The sequence below is a fragment of the Ornithodoros turicata genome, chromosome 1, assembly GCF_037126465.1.
Source record: "Ornithodoros turicata isolate Travis chromosome 1, ASM3712646v1, whole genome shotgun sequence".
In the NCBI taxonomy this organism is placed as follows: domain Eukaryota; kingdom Metazoa; phylum Arthropoda; class Arachnida; order Ixodida; family Argasidae; genus Ornithodoros; species Ornithodoros turicata.
In genome coordinates, this window is record NC_088201.1 from 131216709 (window position 1) to 131230940 (window position 14232).

At 45.7% G+C, this 14232-nt stretch overlaps 1 protein-coding gene across 1 annotated transcript; it reads left to right on the forward strand.

The window, feature by feature from the left end:
• The first annotated feature begins 10743 nt into the window (after positions 1-10743).
• On the forward strand, positions 10744-11607 carry LOC135385393 (uncharacterized). The gene has a single exon (XM_064614684.1). It carries the CDS (start codon positions 10792-10794, stop codon positions 11605-11607), a length of 816 nt encoding a protein of 271 aa, XP_064470754.1. The 5' UTR covers positions 10744-10791.
• The last annotated feature ends 2625 nt before the right edge of the window (positions 11608-14232 follow it).

Consider the following 14232-nt stretch of genomic DNA (forward strand, 5'->3'; position numbering starts at 1 on the left):
CGGCTTTATTTTACTCACAGCAAATGAACAAAGGCAGTTACAGTAATTCTTCATTAAAACAAAATAATAATGAAAAGAAAAAGTTAGATGATGCTTACCTTCACATGCTTCTTCTATGGCGGGCTAGAATGAATGGTGTGCTGAGCGAAGGATGAAGTCGGGTCCGGACGACGGGCCTGCCGACAGGTGGCTACCACGGGCTGCTTGCGCTGTCGTTTCCAGCGCCCTCTCCCTCACGTGATAGGGTATGTGAACGGCATCTGAGCGCGCTCCGGAGTGCAGCGCATGAGAAAAATAGATGGAATCTACCGAAAATACAAAATAAATAAAAGCGAAGCGTGCGCGTGCTCATAGCGGTCTTATACGCACGTGCTGTCGGTCTCGGCAGCTGCAACAAATGCACTCTCAAAGACAAATCGTGTTTCCTTCAACATGTATATGGCAAACATAAACAGAAACGGTAATGTGCGAACATCATTTGCACGACTGGTGAAGCACACAAATAGAAACTTTAGACTGCCGCAGGGATTTTTACACATAAAAAATTATGCGGCGTATCAATTAAGTGAGTTGGTATCGATGTGTACTGTGATGGGCGGTCTTGCATTTGCAGCTGAGGAAAAGGTGCGTATCCCAAATAAAAAGCCATCATGAGGCATATTGTTGCCTGTTTCGAACACAGTTTTTGGTAGAGCATATTGGTGGATGATGAAACCAACGCGAGCTGTCAAACTACTGGGTAATGAAATGTATCCCATGCAGTACATCACAAAGCGTACGAAAGGAAACGGTTCGGTAATGGTGAGCATGAGCTTGATGAACTCTTGCTTCGGGGGATGCCAGGCTTGTACAGCGTGAGGCCGTTAAGGTCGCTTCGGATCTGGACGGCTAGGTTCACCCACATTTTATCACACAGGCTTGGATGTGTATGCGCAAGCGTGACCCTCGGCATAGCTTTGAGTGCAGAAGCCCCACAGTCGCAAACCATAGTTTTCATGTGCTCCCACAGGACCTTCAGAGCCGCGCAAGAGCAAAAGCACAACTTAGCGGGCATAACGTTTGCATCTCAAACGCTGTGTATTACGCGCGCCGTAGTAGTTTTCCCAGTAATCGACCTTTGAGGGGGGTTGGAAGCAGACCTGTACACGTTACCGAAAAAAAAAAGGAACTAAATACCGTTACTCGTTACCATGAAAAAAAGCCCGTTGACACCCGTTACCAAGGTAACAAAAGGAACGCGTTCCCGTAACTCGATAGTAACTTTTACGTTACCACGCTATTACAGAGCCGCGACCATGCCTAAATTGGCACGTGCTTCATTTGGTCCGACAATTCCATGGAATCCGCTTTGAAGCATAGTTGGTGCTCGAAATGGGCATCGGTCATTTTTGGTGCGTTTGCTCGAGAGAGCCCTTGTGGCAAGACTGAAAAATTGCTGTGGAAAGGCATGGTTGCATCAAATACAGCCACCTTTGTTCGATGCATGTGTTGGATGCGCCTAAGTAGTAGCGAGGCCGACTCTCCTTCGTGTTTTTTTTTTTTTTTCTGTGAGTTCAAGGTCAACAGCTGCTTTTAATCCCTTATTTTGGCTCCACTGTTAGGAGGCTACACGACGTCAGCGCGATATTGTTCGTTTACGTAAACTGATAAATGCTACACCAACGTCTACAAGCCGTTGTATAAACTGGCTCTTTGCATGGCTAACCTTTCCTTCCTTTTACTAAACATAACCGCCCACCCCCCAAGCCCCCGTTGTAAACCATCAAAGCAGCAAAGGTTCTCGGGCTACCTCCTCACAACACGACATTGGCTCCACCAGGTGTTCGATTCATTCGTGGAAAGCAGTGCCTTTAACGTATAATCCTCGATACGGTAACTGCTACAGCTAACTAAAATATTGAAGACGCTTACCTGAGCACGCTTCTCCAAATTCGAATGCGACGAGCGGGATGCACTCGGTCATTTTAGTTTGGGAAGGGAAAGAAGACACTAAAATAATTCCCGTCACCTTTTGCCGCCTTAACCCTGAACGTCTCGTCCAACACAGGCCACACTCACGTGATTATCGTCTGTGCCATCGTATAATCCAACGAGTGATCCTCACTGGAGCCCACAAGTGTGGAGGTGGGAGCGAAAATACAAGGACTAAGGTTTCTTCCCGGGATACGCGGCTAGACCAATGACACGGGCGAGCTACATATAATAAACCGGGGATTTTGTGGTCCACGTTGGGTGGACCCACTTTACAACAACACGGCGAATAAGCAGAAAATGACAATGCCATCCCAGAATCCAAGTTTCGGCGAGCTTAGTTATTCTAATATATCCATTGGCAACTGCCGGGAGACAACAACACCCACACCCACAAACAAATCCAGGGTATTTTTCCAAGAATGCTTTCATGGTCAATGATACGGTCGGGAAGTGTTGCGGCATTCGTCATGCCGGTCACCTTAGGGCTCAACAAAAGAATGACTGCCGACCAGAGGCTCCCAGGAGCTGAACATCCAGGTCAGGTCACCTCGTGTTAGAAGCGTACGAAATTTCGGGAATTTCCACATACTAACTGACCATGTCGTCCATGTTAAACCCGAGCGCGAACGAAGGAAAGGAACGAGTAAGGTGAGTAACGAACTGAACACGTTATTAGTTACAATTTTTAGAAAAGTAACTCAGTCGTTACTTCGTTACCGAAAAAAGTAACTGGTTACTGGGTAACGAGTTACGTACAACTCTGGTTGGGAGGGCGTCAGGGGGGAAGCAAGGGGGCAGTTGTCCCCCCCCCCCCGGCCCTAGGCTTCCTGGTCCATCTAACATGGTTGTTTGAACACAATCACGTTTCCTTTCTTTTTTTTCTTTTTTTTACGTGGTTAGCTTGGTGCAGTGCGTAACGAACTTTCTGTTCATCGTTAATATGACTGGCATGGCCTGCTGTACATTATGCTGACTGAGGATATTTATTTTCCTGAGTACGCATTATCCAGTATTCCTGTCGAATTAGTACAAGGTTTAGCCTCTTTGTCTATTGTCTCTTCAGACACTATGTCCGTCTCGGATTGTTATGACGATTCCGGCCTCCAAGGATACACCAGATAAATCCTGTCGTGGGAACGTCGATATCTAATTCGCCAGAAAGCGTAAACACGGGTCAGCACCTTGCAAACAAAGCATTTTATCCCTTATTCCCCAACACATTTAACGACGATGAACAATGTCCATCTGGGGTCAGCTCGTATTGGGAGCAGCACGCTTTTCTTTCATGGTGTTTGCCTGCTACAACATGTACCGTGGAACAGTTTTTCAGCACCCTGCGGAGGGTAAGAACCTGGTTTCGTTCCACAATGACTGAGGACCGGGTAAACGCGCTGTGCATGATGAACAGTTCATCGTGAAAAAGTGGGTGGCGACAACACATTTGTGGAAAAAGCTATCAACTCTTCTGCGCGAGAAAAGCAAAGGCGCCTACAGTTTCTGTCTAAAGAGTGAGGGACATAGGGAGTGAGGGTAGAGAATTATCGTCTATACTGATACTGACGTCCATATCTGCTGAATAAGCCACCACTTGATATTGTCAACTTGTCACAAGTAGACACGGCTGTTTCACCGTGTGTTCTCGTTTTTGCGAAATCAACAGAAATGAGATAATCGCTGCCGGAAAGGGCAGCAGGAGTGGCGACGGCAAACGTACTATGACACAGAAAATCAGGAACGAGCCTTTGCACGGACAAGGGATTGCGTTGCCGAGAAACGGCAAAACGTAAACATTCCGAAGCATAGGGTTACTGACCCAAGTATAGTTGCGGGCGCACTCAGAACTAGAGGAATATCCCGTACCTTGAGCACCAGCCCGAACACCTCCACACCCGCCCTGCACTCGCGGCACCCATAACGACCCCCCCCCCCCCCACCGCCACCTCGGTCGGCATTGGTTTACACCCCTCCCCCCTGGAGAAAATCCTAGCGGCGCCCATGCCAGGGGTGTTAATCAATGTCTACGGGTGTATCCATTGGTAGCTAGCCGACCCATATTGGGCATTCCTAAAAATTTTACGTTTCACAGTGTTGCTACTGCGGCAAGGGAATATTTGCTTTAGTGCGTCTCATCTCACGGAATGCCTTTTTGTATTGCCAACTCACAGAATGTCTTACGCAGCAATCGTTCAAAGTCCCGGACGACCTATATTTGCACATGAAAACTAAATAAACAACCAGAGAGAAGACCTTGCGCGAGCGCTCGCGACTTTTGGCGCAGATGGACTGTACAACTTTTCAGCCGGCGCGAATCTGTGCTGCAGGAACAGCACGTGGTCGGCTCGCAACAGAAGAGCGTTTGTGAGCCCCACACAAATGTGCCTTTCCGCGTGGCGCGCTGCGAGCGACAGCGCAAAAGCTCGTGCATTTCGCCGCCATCGTGTCCGCGGTCGTGACCACGCGCTCCCCATGCATTAGATTAGGCGCTTGGCACACCAGTCCTTCTAGCCCGCCATACTTCTTCAAATTCGAGTAGGACGTACTCGAAATGCTGATGCATTTTACCTTCGGAAGGCATAGCAGACACGAAAATACTAAATTCCCGTTGGCTTTAGTCTCCTTGATTTCGAATGTGTCGCTTAACGCAGGCCAGGGTGACGTCGTTGTTGACTCCGCCATGCTACTAACAAGCATCAGTGGGCACTGCAGCCAGGCCAAGCGTTTTTTAAAGCGGCTGGCGACCCGGGGAGAGAAACAAACGAATAGCATGCAAACAATACAGCTAACGGCCATTTACCCCACCCCTTCGCTACTTTCTGGTACAGTTGAAGAATGAAGGATTCCAGGGAATACCATGAAAAGGTGACCTGTAAACGGAATTTTGAGGACGAAACCGGCAATCGTTCACAACACGGCCTTCAGATTGTCAACGGCACGCGTCCCAGTGACAAAGCCCTTGAAAAGGACACGAAGGCAACCCGCTAAAGCGCTTTAAGTGCAGTGATCTCTTCCAAAGAGTAACAAAAAGTACATATTGAGTATTCTGAAACACTGTGGACCTAAGAGGAATGATAAAGGTGTCGTGTTCTGGTATTTTCTCTCCCCTGGAGGTTTTTCCACGGGTCGTGTGGGTGAAAGGGGTGGCACGTGCATCAACGGCGTGGAATGCCGTCATGCGTGCATGGAAACCGACCGCTAGCAGCCGTGGTTGATGGCAGTGAGACAAAAAGAAAAAAAAAAAAAAAGGAACGAGTAACTCGCAGTAACGCGTTACCAATTTTTGTAACTTGGTCGTTACTTAGTTACCAGAAAAAGTAACGCGTTACCGAGTAACGCGTTACTTGTAACGCGTTATGTACAGCTCTGCCTTGACGGGATCCGCGAAGCGATTCGTACTCTTCAGCCGACACCAACACGACTCCCCGCATCCATCAGCCCATTTGTCTTCAAGGACATTCACTCGTCTACTCATGTTTTCATTCGAAATGATGCTACCCGCGCCCCCTTTCAGCCACCTTACCAAGGCCCGTTCAGGGTACTTCAGCGGACAGACCGTCACTTCACCGTGGACATCGACGGCCGCCACGACACCGTCTCGATTGAGCTCCTCAAACCGGCCTTCCTCGACCCATCGCACATCCCCCTACCTCCCGTTTCCACCGCCGCTGCAGGACCTCCCGTTGTCTCACCTCCTGCCCGCACTGTCCGCTGGCGCACTCCGCTCCTCCACGGCTCATGACTTCTGCGGAGGGGAAGCAGTGTGGCGGCTCGCCAGCGCGACGATAACGACGACCATCTTCATCCCGCGCATGCTCGCGCTCACACCACGCATTCCCCTTCCATCGGATTAAAAAGCACTTTGGCTCGCAACCTCTCTCTGCCTGGTCGCTTTCTCTAGGCCTCTACAGTTGTTTGAGCTCTGTTAGAAAGGTAAATCAGGGTCCAGTTAAAGACGTCGGAATCTAGGTTAAGGAGCGAAAGTTTGTGTACAAGACCTGAATGTGACACAGAATCAAATGCTTTTTTAAAATCAAGAAAGACTGCATCTGTTTGGACACCACGATCCATATTGGAGATGATATCAAAGGTGAATAGGGAGAGCTGGGTTTCGCATGAAAAGCCCTTACGAAAACCATGTTGTTGAGCAAAAAAGAAATTGTTGCCTTCGAGGTGAGACGAGATAGCTGAGTAAATTATGTGTTCGATAATTTTGCACGGAATACTGGTTTAGAAAATGGGACGACAATTGACGGGAGATGACGTATCGCCGCCTTTGAAAAAGGGGACGACCTTGCCCTGTCGCCAGTCGTGGGGCACGTGCCCCTGTTCAAGTGATTAATTGAAGATGAAGGTCAGGAACATGGTCGAGGGTTCTTTGGTATTTTTAAGTACCTTAGAGTTGATGGAATCAAGTCCGCAAGATTGCGATAATTTCATGTTCTCAATTACCTTAAGTACCCCGGGCTGGGAGACCACAATTTTGGGCATAGGAGTGAAAGCGCCGGTGGATGTGAGAGCACGGGGGAAACTTTGACGGTCGTCATGCGTAAACACACTGACAAAAGCTTCGTTAAAGACAATCGCACAGTCGACGTCAAACATTGCTGATCCGTCGGTGTTAGTCAGGCGGATGGAATCGCGCACCGGTGGATTAATAATTTTCCAAAATTTGCGAGGGTTATTAGATAACATAGAGGTAAGCTACGTGGAATAAAAGTTGCGCTTTGCATGGCGAATAGCCCTTATGTACTCGGTCGAACACTCGTGATATTTTGAGTACGCGGACTCAGTACCAGCTCGTCTGGCTTGCCGGTAGAGGCGCTTTTTCTTATTGCGGAGCTTAGGTCATTTGAATACCAAGGAGCACACGTAGATGGTTTTATTACAACTGATGGGACGTGTCTGTCAATCAGCTCATTATGTTTATTTCGAAAGAGGATCCAATTTTCCTCAACCGAACGTTCACCACCACCGACCATAAATGATGGAAAGTAAGAAAGTAGCTCGTGGTTTATTGCCGCAAAGTCAGCCCTGTCATAGAGCCTTATTGTTTTACGAGCGGCTTGTCTAATAGGAGCGCATAAGCGAAGCGGCAGATGAATACCTTTGTGGTCACTAATATGCAATGGGAATGATATTGGTCCAGTGATAGAAGGGTCATTAACAAGTAGCAAGTCGAGAAATGATGAACTTGAGGACGAAGTACGTGTAGGTTCAGAAATTAGTTGTGTTAAACCAAGAGTAGAACAAACTCACCGTAAGTGTAGCCTAAGCTATATGGAGCGTAGCTAAGCCACCCTAAGCTATATGGAGCGTATTGGCATAGAGAGGTATTATATAGCAAGAAAAGCAAGACAACAGGCGCTAGTTAAGAGTGAATTGAGAGAAGCATGTATCGGGTGTTTTTTAATCTTTTACATAATTTTTATAATAGGACCATTAAAGATACCTAGATGCGGTTTTCGCAGGTGTTATACGGCCTGGAGGTCAACTTGTAGTCCGCGATTGTAATTTGAATTAATTAAAATCAATTTACTACCTTTTAATTATGGCTTTCCTGGAAAGATTGAAATAGCAGCATTGCTGGTAACCCTCTTTTATGCCCTTCTTTTATTTTACAACTATCAGAGCGGTCACATGCCCCTAATTTAACTCCCAAATTAACAAAAAGCATAAGAGAAGTGGCTGTGAAAAAACGCGATGTTATATAGACCCTCCACGTCACACACCAACTGGGGCACATGCACAGAGGGGCTTCAATATCTGCTGTTGGTGTCAGTGGCGGCAATAAGAGGTTTGTTTGTCCAGCAGCATACAGAACGGGCAGACTGTACGGACGTGCTAGTAGGCCTCGCTATGCGCTCCTCCAGTTCCCACATAATTTTTGCAAAGTTTGGGAGATTAATAATTCCAGCAACGTAACCGTGAGAAGTAGACAGTCCACTCAGCAAGTAGTGCAATGCAGCGTAAAAACGTTCCCTGTAACAGCAAAAAAAAAAAAAAATGCAAGCAGCGCCGTTTTGAGGTCCACAAAGTGCCAGGTGCTCTCATTTCAGTCAGGAAGTAGTGTAAGAGGGACCGTCGCTCCACCCTTTCAACTTTCCTCTCAGCATCACACTAGCTGCTGATAACAGCATCCTAATGTCACCACGTATTGTTTGTCTGTCTTCTCTCATCTACGGCGATCACACTGAAAGTGGAAACAAAGGGTCCCTCTTGCCACGCTTCTTGACAACAAAATGAGCACAGCTGGCAATATGTGCCTCTCAAAACAGTGGTTCTTGCACGTAAAGAAATATGAAATTTGGAATGACAAGCTGTGAGTGTTTACATGGTGTTCTGTTTCAGCAGTGTATATGCAAAACGTGTAATCTACATTGCTTTCACAACTCCATTTCGCCCTGTATGTACTATTGTGAATAATTATGACAGGGAACACTGAGTGGGTGGCAGATGTCATCAGAGCCAACTTGTGGCAGCACCCAGTTGTCTTGTGGATCACGAATGACAGAGGCTGTCTGTCTCATGCCTTGGTAGCACCCACATTTAGTTATCCCTTTCCTCAGGTTGGGTCACGTAGTTACCTATCATTCACTCTTTGTTCTCTCTTATAATGTTCACGATAGTAAAATTACACATAGTGACGGATGAAAACAGGAACTCAAAAGGGCTATAAGTACAGATACAGTTGCGGTGAAGATGTCCCAGTCAGCAATGATGGTCACGGAGGGGCAGATGGATGTGACCGCACTCTTAAATCGACGCCAATGGAACTGAGAGGCATGTGTCCATCTTCATTGTTGCTATCTGTACACCACATCACTACCCCCCCCCCCCCCTCAGACGTGGAGTGCAGATGAAACTGAGGGAACCATGCATTCATTGGAGCAGGAGAGCAAGGACGACTGTGGAAGACGTGCATTGTACACAGCACGCAAAACACTTCACTCGTTAGCTGCTCGTCACAGTGTAGAAATGAGTTGTGTAACAGTGCTGCTGAAGTCTGTGTTCGGAACATGAAAGGATAAGCCAGAGGTGCTGTTGAAATTGTGGCCTGGGGTGTCGCCAGCAGTAGCGCGAGAGCAGTAGCTCAGAGAGTCCCAGGAACTTGAGGCTGCGTTAGCCGTGGGTGCACTGCTGGCGCTGGCTGAATCATGCTGCAGCGTCTGCTGCTGCAAAAGCAGAGACCGGAAGGTGAGCGTGTTGCTCTCGTGCCACGGCTGGCTGTGCACATGTGCCACATGGTGCGATGAACAGGTGATGGAGTCGAAGTCATGATGGAATTACCTTTGGTCGAGTTGGGTATGGTTGTGCTTGAGTCATTATCGTGATCGGTAACGAGCAAGTCGAGAGTGCCTGGACGAGCAGTCGTCCTGTTGAAATGATATCCTAGCATGTAGTCAGGTGGTGTCACCATGAGGTGATGTTGATGATGTCAGGTGATGTCGGGCCATCAGCTGTGAGGCCATGTGTCCATCGTCGTTGCCCACAGTTCGCCACGCAGTTACAATAGAAACAGAAGGGATGTGACATATGTACAAACTTCTTGCATAAAGAAATGCTCATCCGAAGCTTTCGTAGCTTTGTCTGTACCTTCTATTGTAAAGTGGTCGTAATTCGGGCACATTAGTAAATGTTCACATAAGCTATAGCAAAAAACGAGAAAAACAGAGGTATATCTTGCCCTGTCTGTTTTGTGTCATCCTTTAGCGCTTATGTTAGAAGCAATCATCCTCTAGATAAAATGTCAGATGTAATTATCCATATTAACATAACCGTTTTGAATCTCATACATAAAAAAATATGGGGCGTGTGCAGAATTGTAACTCGAATATCAGCATAAGCTCTGTGCAGATTCGAATGGCTGATATGTTTATTAAACATGTTTATATGTATACACATGTATAACATGTACAGGGCTCGCCAAGATAAACTTCGGGGTTTGTAATGAAGGTAAAACTAATAAGAACAGTGTCGGAAAGCCAAAGTAGATGTTAGAGGGCGTATTATGCACCAAAATTTTATGTAAATAATTCCGCTTGCTGTGTTTCTCTACGGATAAATCGTGAAAAAAAAAAAAAAAAAAAAAACGCCGCTGCCTAATCGGCTATACCTGTGTTTCAGCTCCTTCCCGTCATGGCGACACGGTCGAACGCAGCGTGGCAGAGTACGAGTCTGCATTCAGTTCCACTTACTTGTTCACTTGGTTTGATGTCATATGCAATGCCGCGCGTGACCGTTTCACCATCTGACAAGAAGGAGCTAAGGCACAGGTATAGCCGATTAACCAGCGGCGGTTTTTTTAATTTTCACGATTTATCCGTAGAGAAACACACCAAGCGGAATTATTGACATGAAATTTTGGGGCATAACACGTCCTCTAACATCTACTTTGGCTTTCCGACACTGTTCTTATTTGTTTTATCTTGATTACAAACTCCGAAGTTTATCTTGGCGAACCCTGTACATGTGTATTATGTTTATATGTTTATCAGTGGCATGTGTGCTCCCTGCAATCTGCCTGTTATCGACTTTGGATTACTAGGATTCGACGCCAGCAGGTTCGGAACGACGTCATCAACCAGTTCGCCTCACCAGTCGTCGCTGCTTCTTCAAGTCGACATAAAAGCCCCTCTCTTGCTGTTCCACTTCAGTGGCGGGCACGGCATTAACAACATGATGTGTAACCCACTACTGTTTGCCTGTTTACAGGTAAGAAATGATCACTCTTCGGTTAAAAGCGATTATCGATGTTTGGTCATTCTGCCGTGCCCCCACACTTTGTTGTCTACATGTTACCAGTGCATTCATTCACTTGAAATGCTTTTGTATATTGCGGGTGACGTGGAACTGAATCCAGGCCCAACCCTGGAGGAAATGATCGCTGACATTAGGCAGGGTCAACTGAGAAAAGACGCGGTCCTAGAAAGCATCAGGGAGAATCAAAAAGACATTGATTTACGGCTTGCTAATATAGAGACGAAAGTAACTGTTATCGATAATATTCAGTCGTCAATTGTATCACATGAAGAGGTCATTGCTGAATTGAAGTCACAGATTGCCGATATGACGCATAAGCTTGACGATCTTGAGAATCGCTCACGAAGAAATAATCTTATCATTAGAGGATTACCCGAAGCACCTGGCCCTTTCGAGGATACACGACAGTTACTACACGACACAGTCTTCAAATCCCTTGGGGTAACGGTTTCTACTATCGAAAGAGCCCACAGGATTGGTGCTAAGAAACCAGAACATAACCGTCCTGTAATACTTCGATTGTACGATTACAATGAGAAAGTTTCGATCTTGAAGAATTCCCGTAAACTTAAAGGCACAAGTATCACTGTTTCTGAAGATTTTTCATTTGCTGTCCGTCAAGTGCGTAAGAAGCTCTGGGACAGTGCTGGTGATAGCCGTTTAAAGGGTGAAAAAGTTCGACTGGTTTATGACAAATTGCGCATTAATAATTGTGTGTACAAATGGGACGAAAGGTCCCAGTCGCGAGTTTATTTCACTGCAGATACGGTAAATCCTGTACAGAATCTACAGGGCACTAATAATCTGACACAGAACACAGACAACACAAGAACATTGCGATCCAGAACCAAAGTAATTCGCCCTATTTCCAAATGATACAGCGATTATGGCGGGCCCGCCATACAGCGATCTTGATCGCGACTTCATCCTCCTCTCCTTCAATGCCCGTAGCATTGTCAATAAACTTAATAAGCTCGAGTTACTATTATTACAATATGATCCGTGTGTAGTAGTGATCACTGAAACCTGGCTAACACCAGATATTCAGGACGATGAATTAGTCCCACCAGGCTACAAAATTTACTGTAAAGATCGAGAGCGTAGAGGTGGGGGAGTTTGCCTTATTGTAAAAAGTGACTTTTCTTCTACCTACGTGGATGGCATTGGAGATGTTGAATCTGTTTGCTGCAAAATAGAGTTTAGAACCACTTCTTTTGTTATCGTTGGCATTTATCGACCCCCATCTTCTGAGTTTTCTTACATGGATCGTATCAATGATTACTTAGCTGTTAATTTTAGGCCCAATCAGAATGTTATAATCACGGGCGATTTCAATTTGCCTGGGGTAGACTGGACATGTTTTTCAGTTGGCAATATTGAACGCAAGTGTTCCCAGCGCCTGTTGGACCTATCGGTGTTACATGGGCTCACGCAAATGGTTCACAGCCCAACGAGGATTGTTAGCGATCATTCTTCCATATTGGATTTATTGTTTGTGTCAAGGAGTCTAGTTAACTCTACTTGTACAATTGAAGATGGTATATAAGACCACCAGATTATTGTGTTTCAAACAAAGGTAGATATTACTACGAAGCTACCGGAATCGACGGATATCCAAGTTTATAATTTTCGTAGCGCACCAGATAACCAAATATCACTAATCCTAGAAGACTGCTATGAAAACTTCCATTCACAATTTTTGCGTGGCACTCCTGTGGGTGATCTCTGGAATCAGTTGAAGCATGCCGTATTTAACTGCCTCCAATACATCCCGAAGCGCCGAAAAAGAACTGCTAAACAAAACCCATGGATAACTAGAGTTATTATCCGTTTAAAGCGACAGCTTGAGCGATGTCGTAAACGAATAAAGTCAGATTCTTCGGTAGACATCAGGTTACGGCTGCGTTGCCTACGTAAACGACTATCAACCGAAGTTAGAAATGCCAGGCTCTTCTTTTTTAACAATACTCTTGTAAACTATATGAAAAATGAACCATCCAAATTTTGGCGCTATGTGGTACCAAAAAAGAAAAAAGAGATCAAACTTCGCCTTGAGGGTGCTGTTATTGAAGACCCGCACATGGTTGCTTGTAGTTTTAATAATTATTTTCACAGTGTTTTCACGGTTGAAAGCCAAGGGTTGATCTCGCCGCGGAGACTATCTTGTGCTGCCCTAGATCCTGTGTTTTCACTTGAAGGTATCTTAAATCTCTTGCTAAAGATAAACACAAAGAAGAGCTGCGGACCAGATCGTATTCCGAACGAATTTTTGCTTCGATACTCTAGCTGGTGTGCTATGTTCCTGCAACTAATATTTCAGAGATCACTCGAAACTGGTACTCTGCCCGCTGATTGGAAGCTGAGCAAGGTCGTTCCCATATACAAATTAGGGGATCCGTTGTCATCGACTAACTATAGACCTATAGCCTTAACATGTCAATGTTGCAAACTCATGGAGCACATTTTACATAAGCACATTATGGCTTACCTGAACGAACATAACATACTTAGCCCGAGGCAACACGGTTTCAGACAAGGATACTCGACAACCACACAACTCGTAGAATTTCACTATGATTTAGCCAAAGCGATGGAGGATGGCTTTCAGACCGACATCATTTTTATTGATTACGCAAAGGCATTCGATTCAATATCTCATAAGAAGTTACTAACCAAGCTTAGCGCCATCCTTAATAACAAACAGATTCTGACCTGGATAGAGTCTTATCTATCTTATCGGAAACAGTTTGTTCAACTAGGAGACTCTCGTTCTGATTTACTTGACGTTTCATCTGGTGTGCCTCAGGGCTCTGTTCTGGGGCCACTCCTGTTTAATATTTATATCAATGACATTCCAGACGTAAGCAAATTTGGTGTCTCGTTGCGTATGTATGCAGACGACACTGTGCTGTACCGCATAATATCATGTGCTGACGACCAGGTAGCCTTATCAAGTGCATTGCAGGAAGTTGTATCATGGTGTGGTGTGTCTCAACTGAACATGAATGTAAAGAAAACAGTTTGCATGCACGTCACAAGAAAACACAGTGTATTTTTGCACGATTACTGTATATATGATAATGTTCTAACCAGAGTAAGTTTTTATAAGTACTTAGGGGTATATATACAATCTAACCTTTCATGGAACATGCACATAGATTATGTTTGTCAAAAGGCCTTACGGAGGTTGTTCCAGCTTAAAAGGAAGTTATGGGATGCGACCCGGAAAGTACGGCTAACGGCTTACAGGTCATTGGTCTTAGCCATTATAGAATACGGTTGCGTAGTCTGGCATCCTTACCTCATTTATCAGAAAAAGAGACTAGAGAGCGTACAGAGAAAGGCGGCTCGTTTCATTTGTAAAGATTTCCGTACAACTACATCTGCTACTGGTTTGTGTCATAAGGTTAACTTGGTTCCAATTGAGGAGCATTTTCGTATCCTTCGGCTTCGGCACTTGTTTCAATTGTATCACTCTCATCGTAGTTGTCCGTACCTGGT

Excerpts from the sequence above, each read along its gene's own strand:
- LOC135385393 (XM_064614684.1), top strand. The coding sequence starts at position 10,792 with ATGCTTTTGTATATTGCGGGTGACGTGGAACTGAATCCAGGCCCAACC.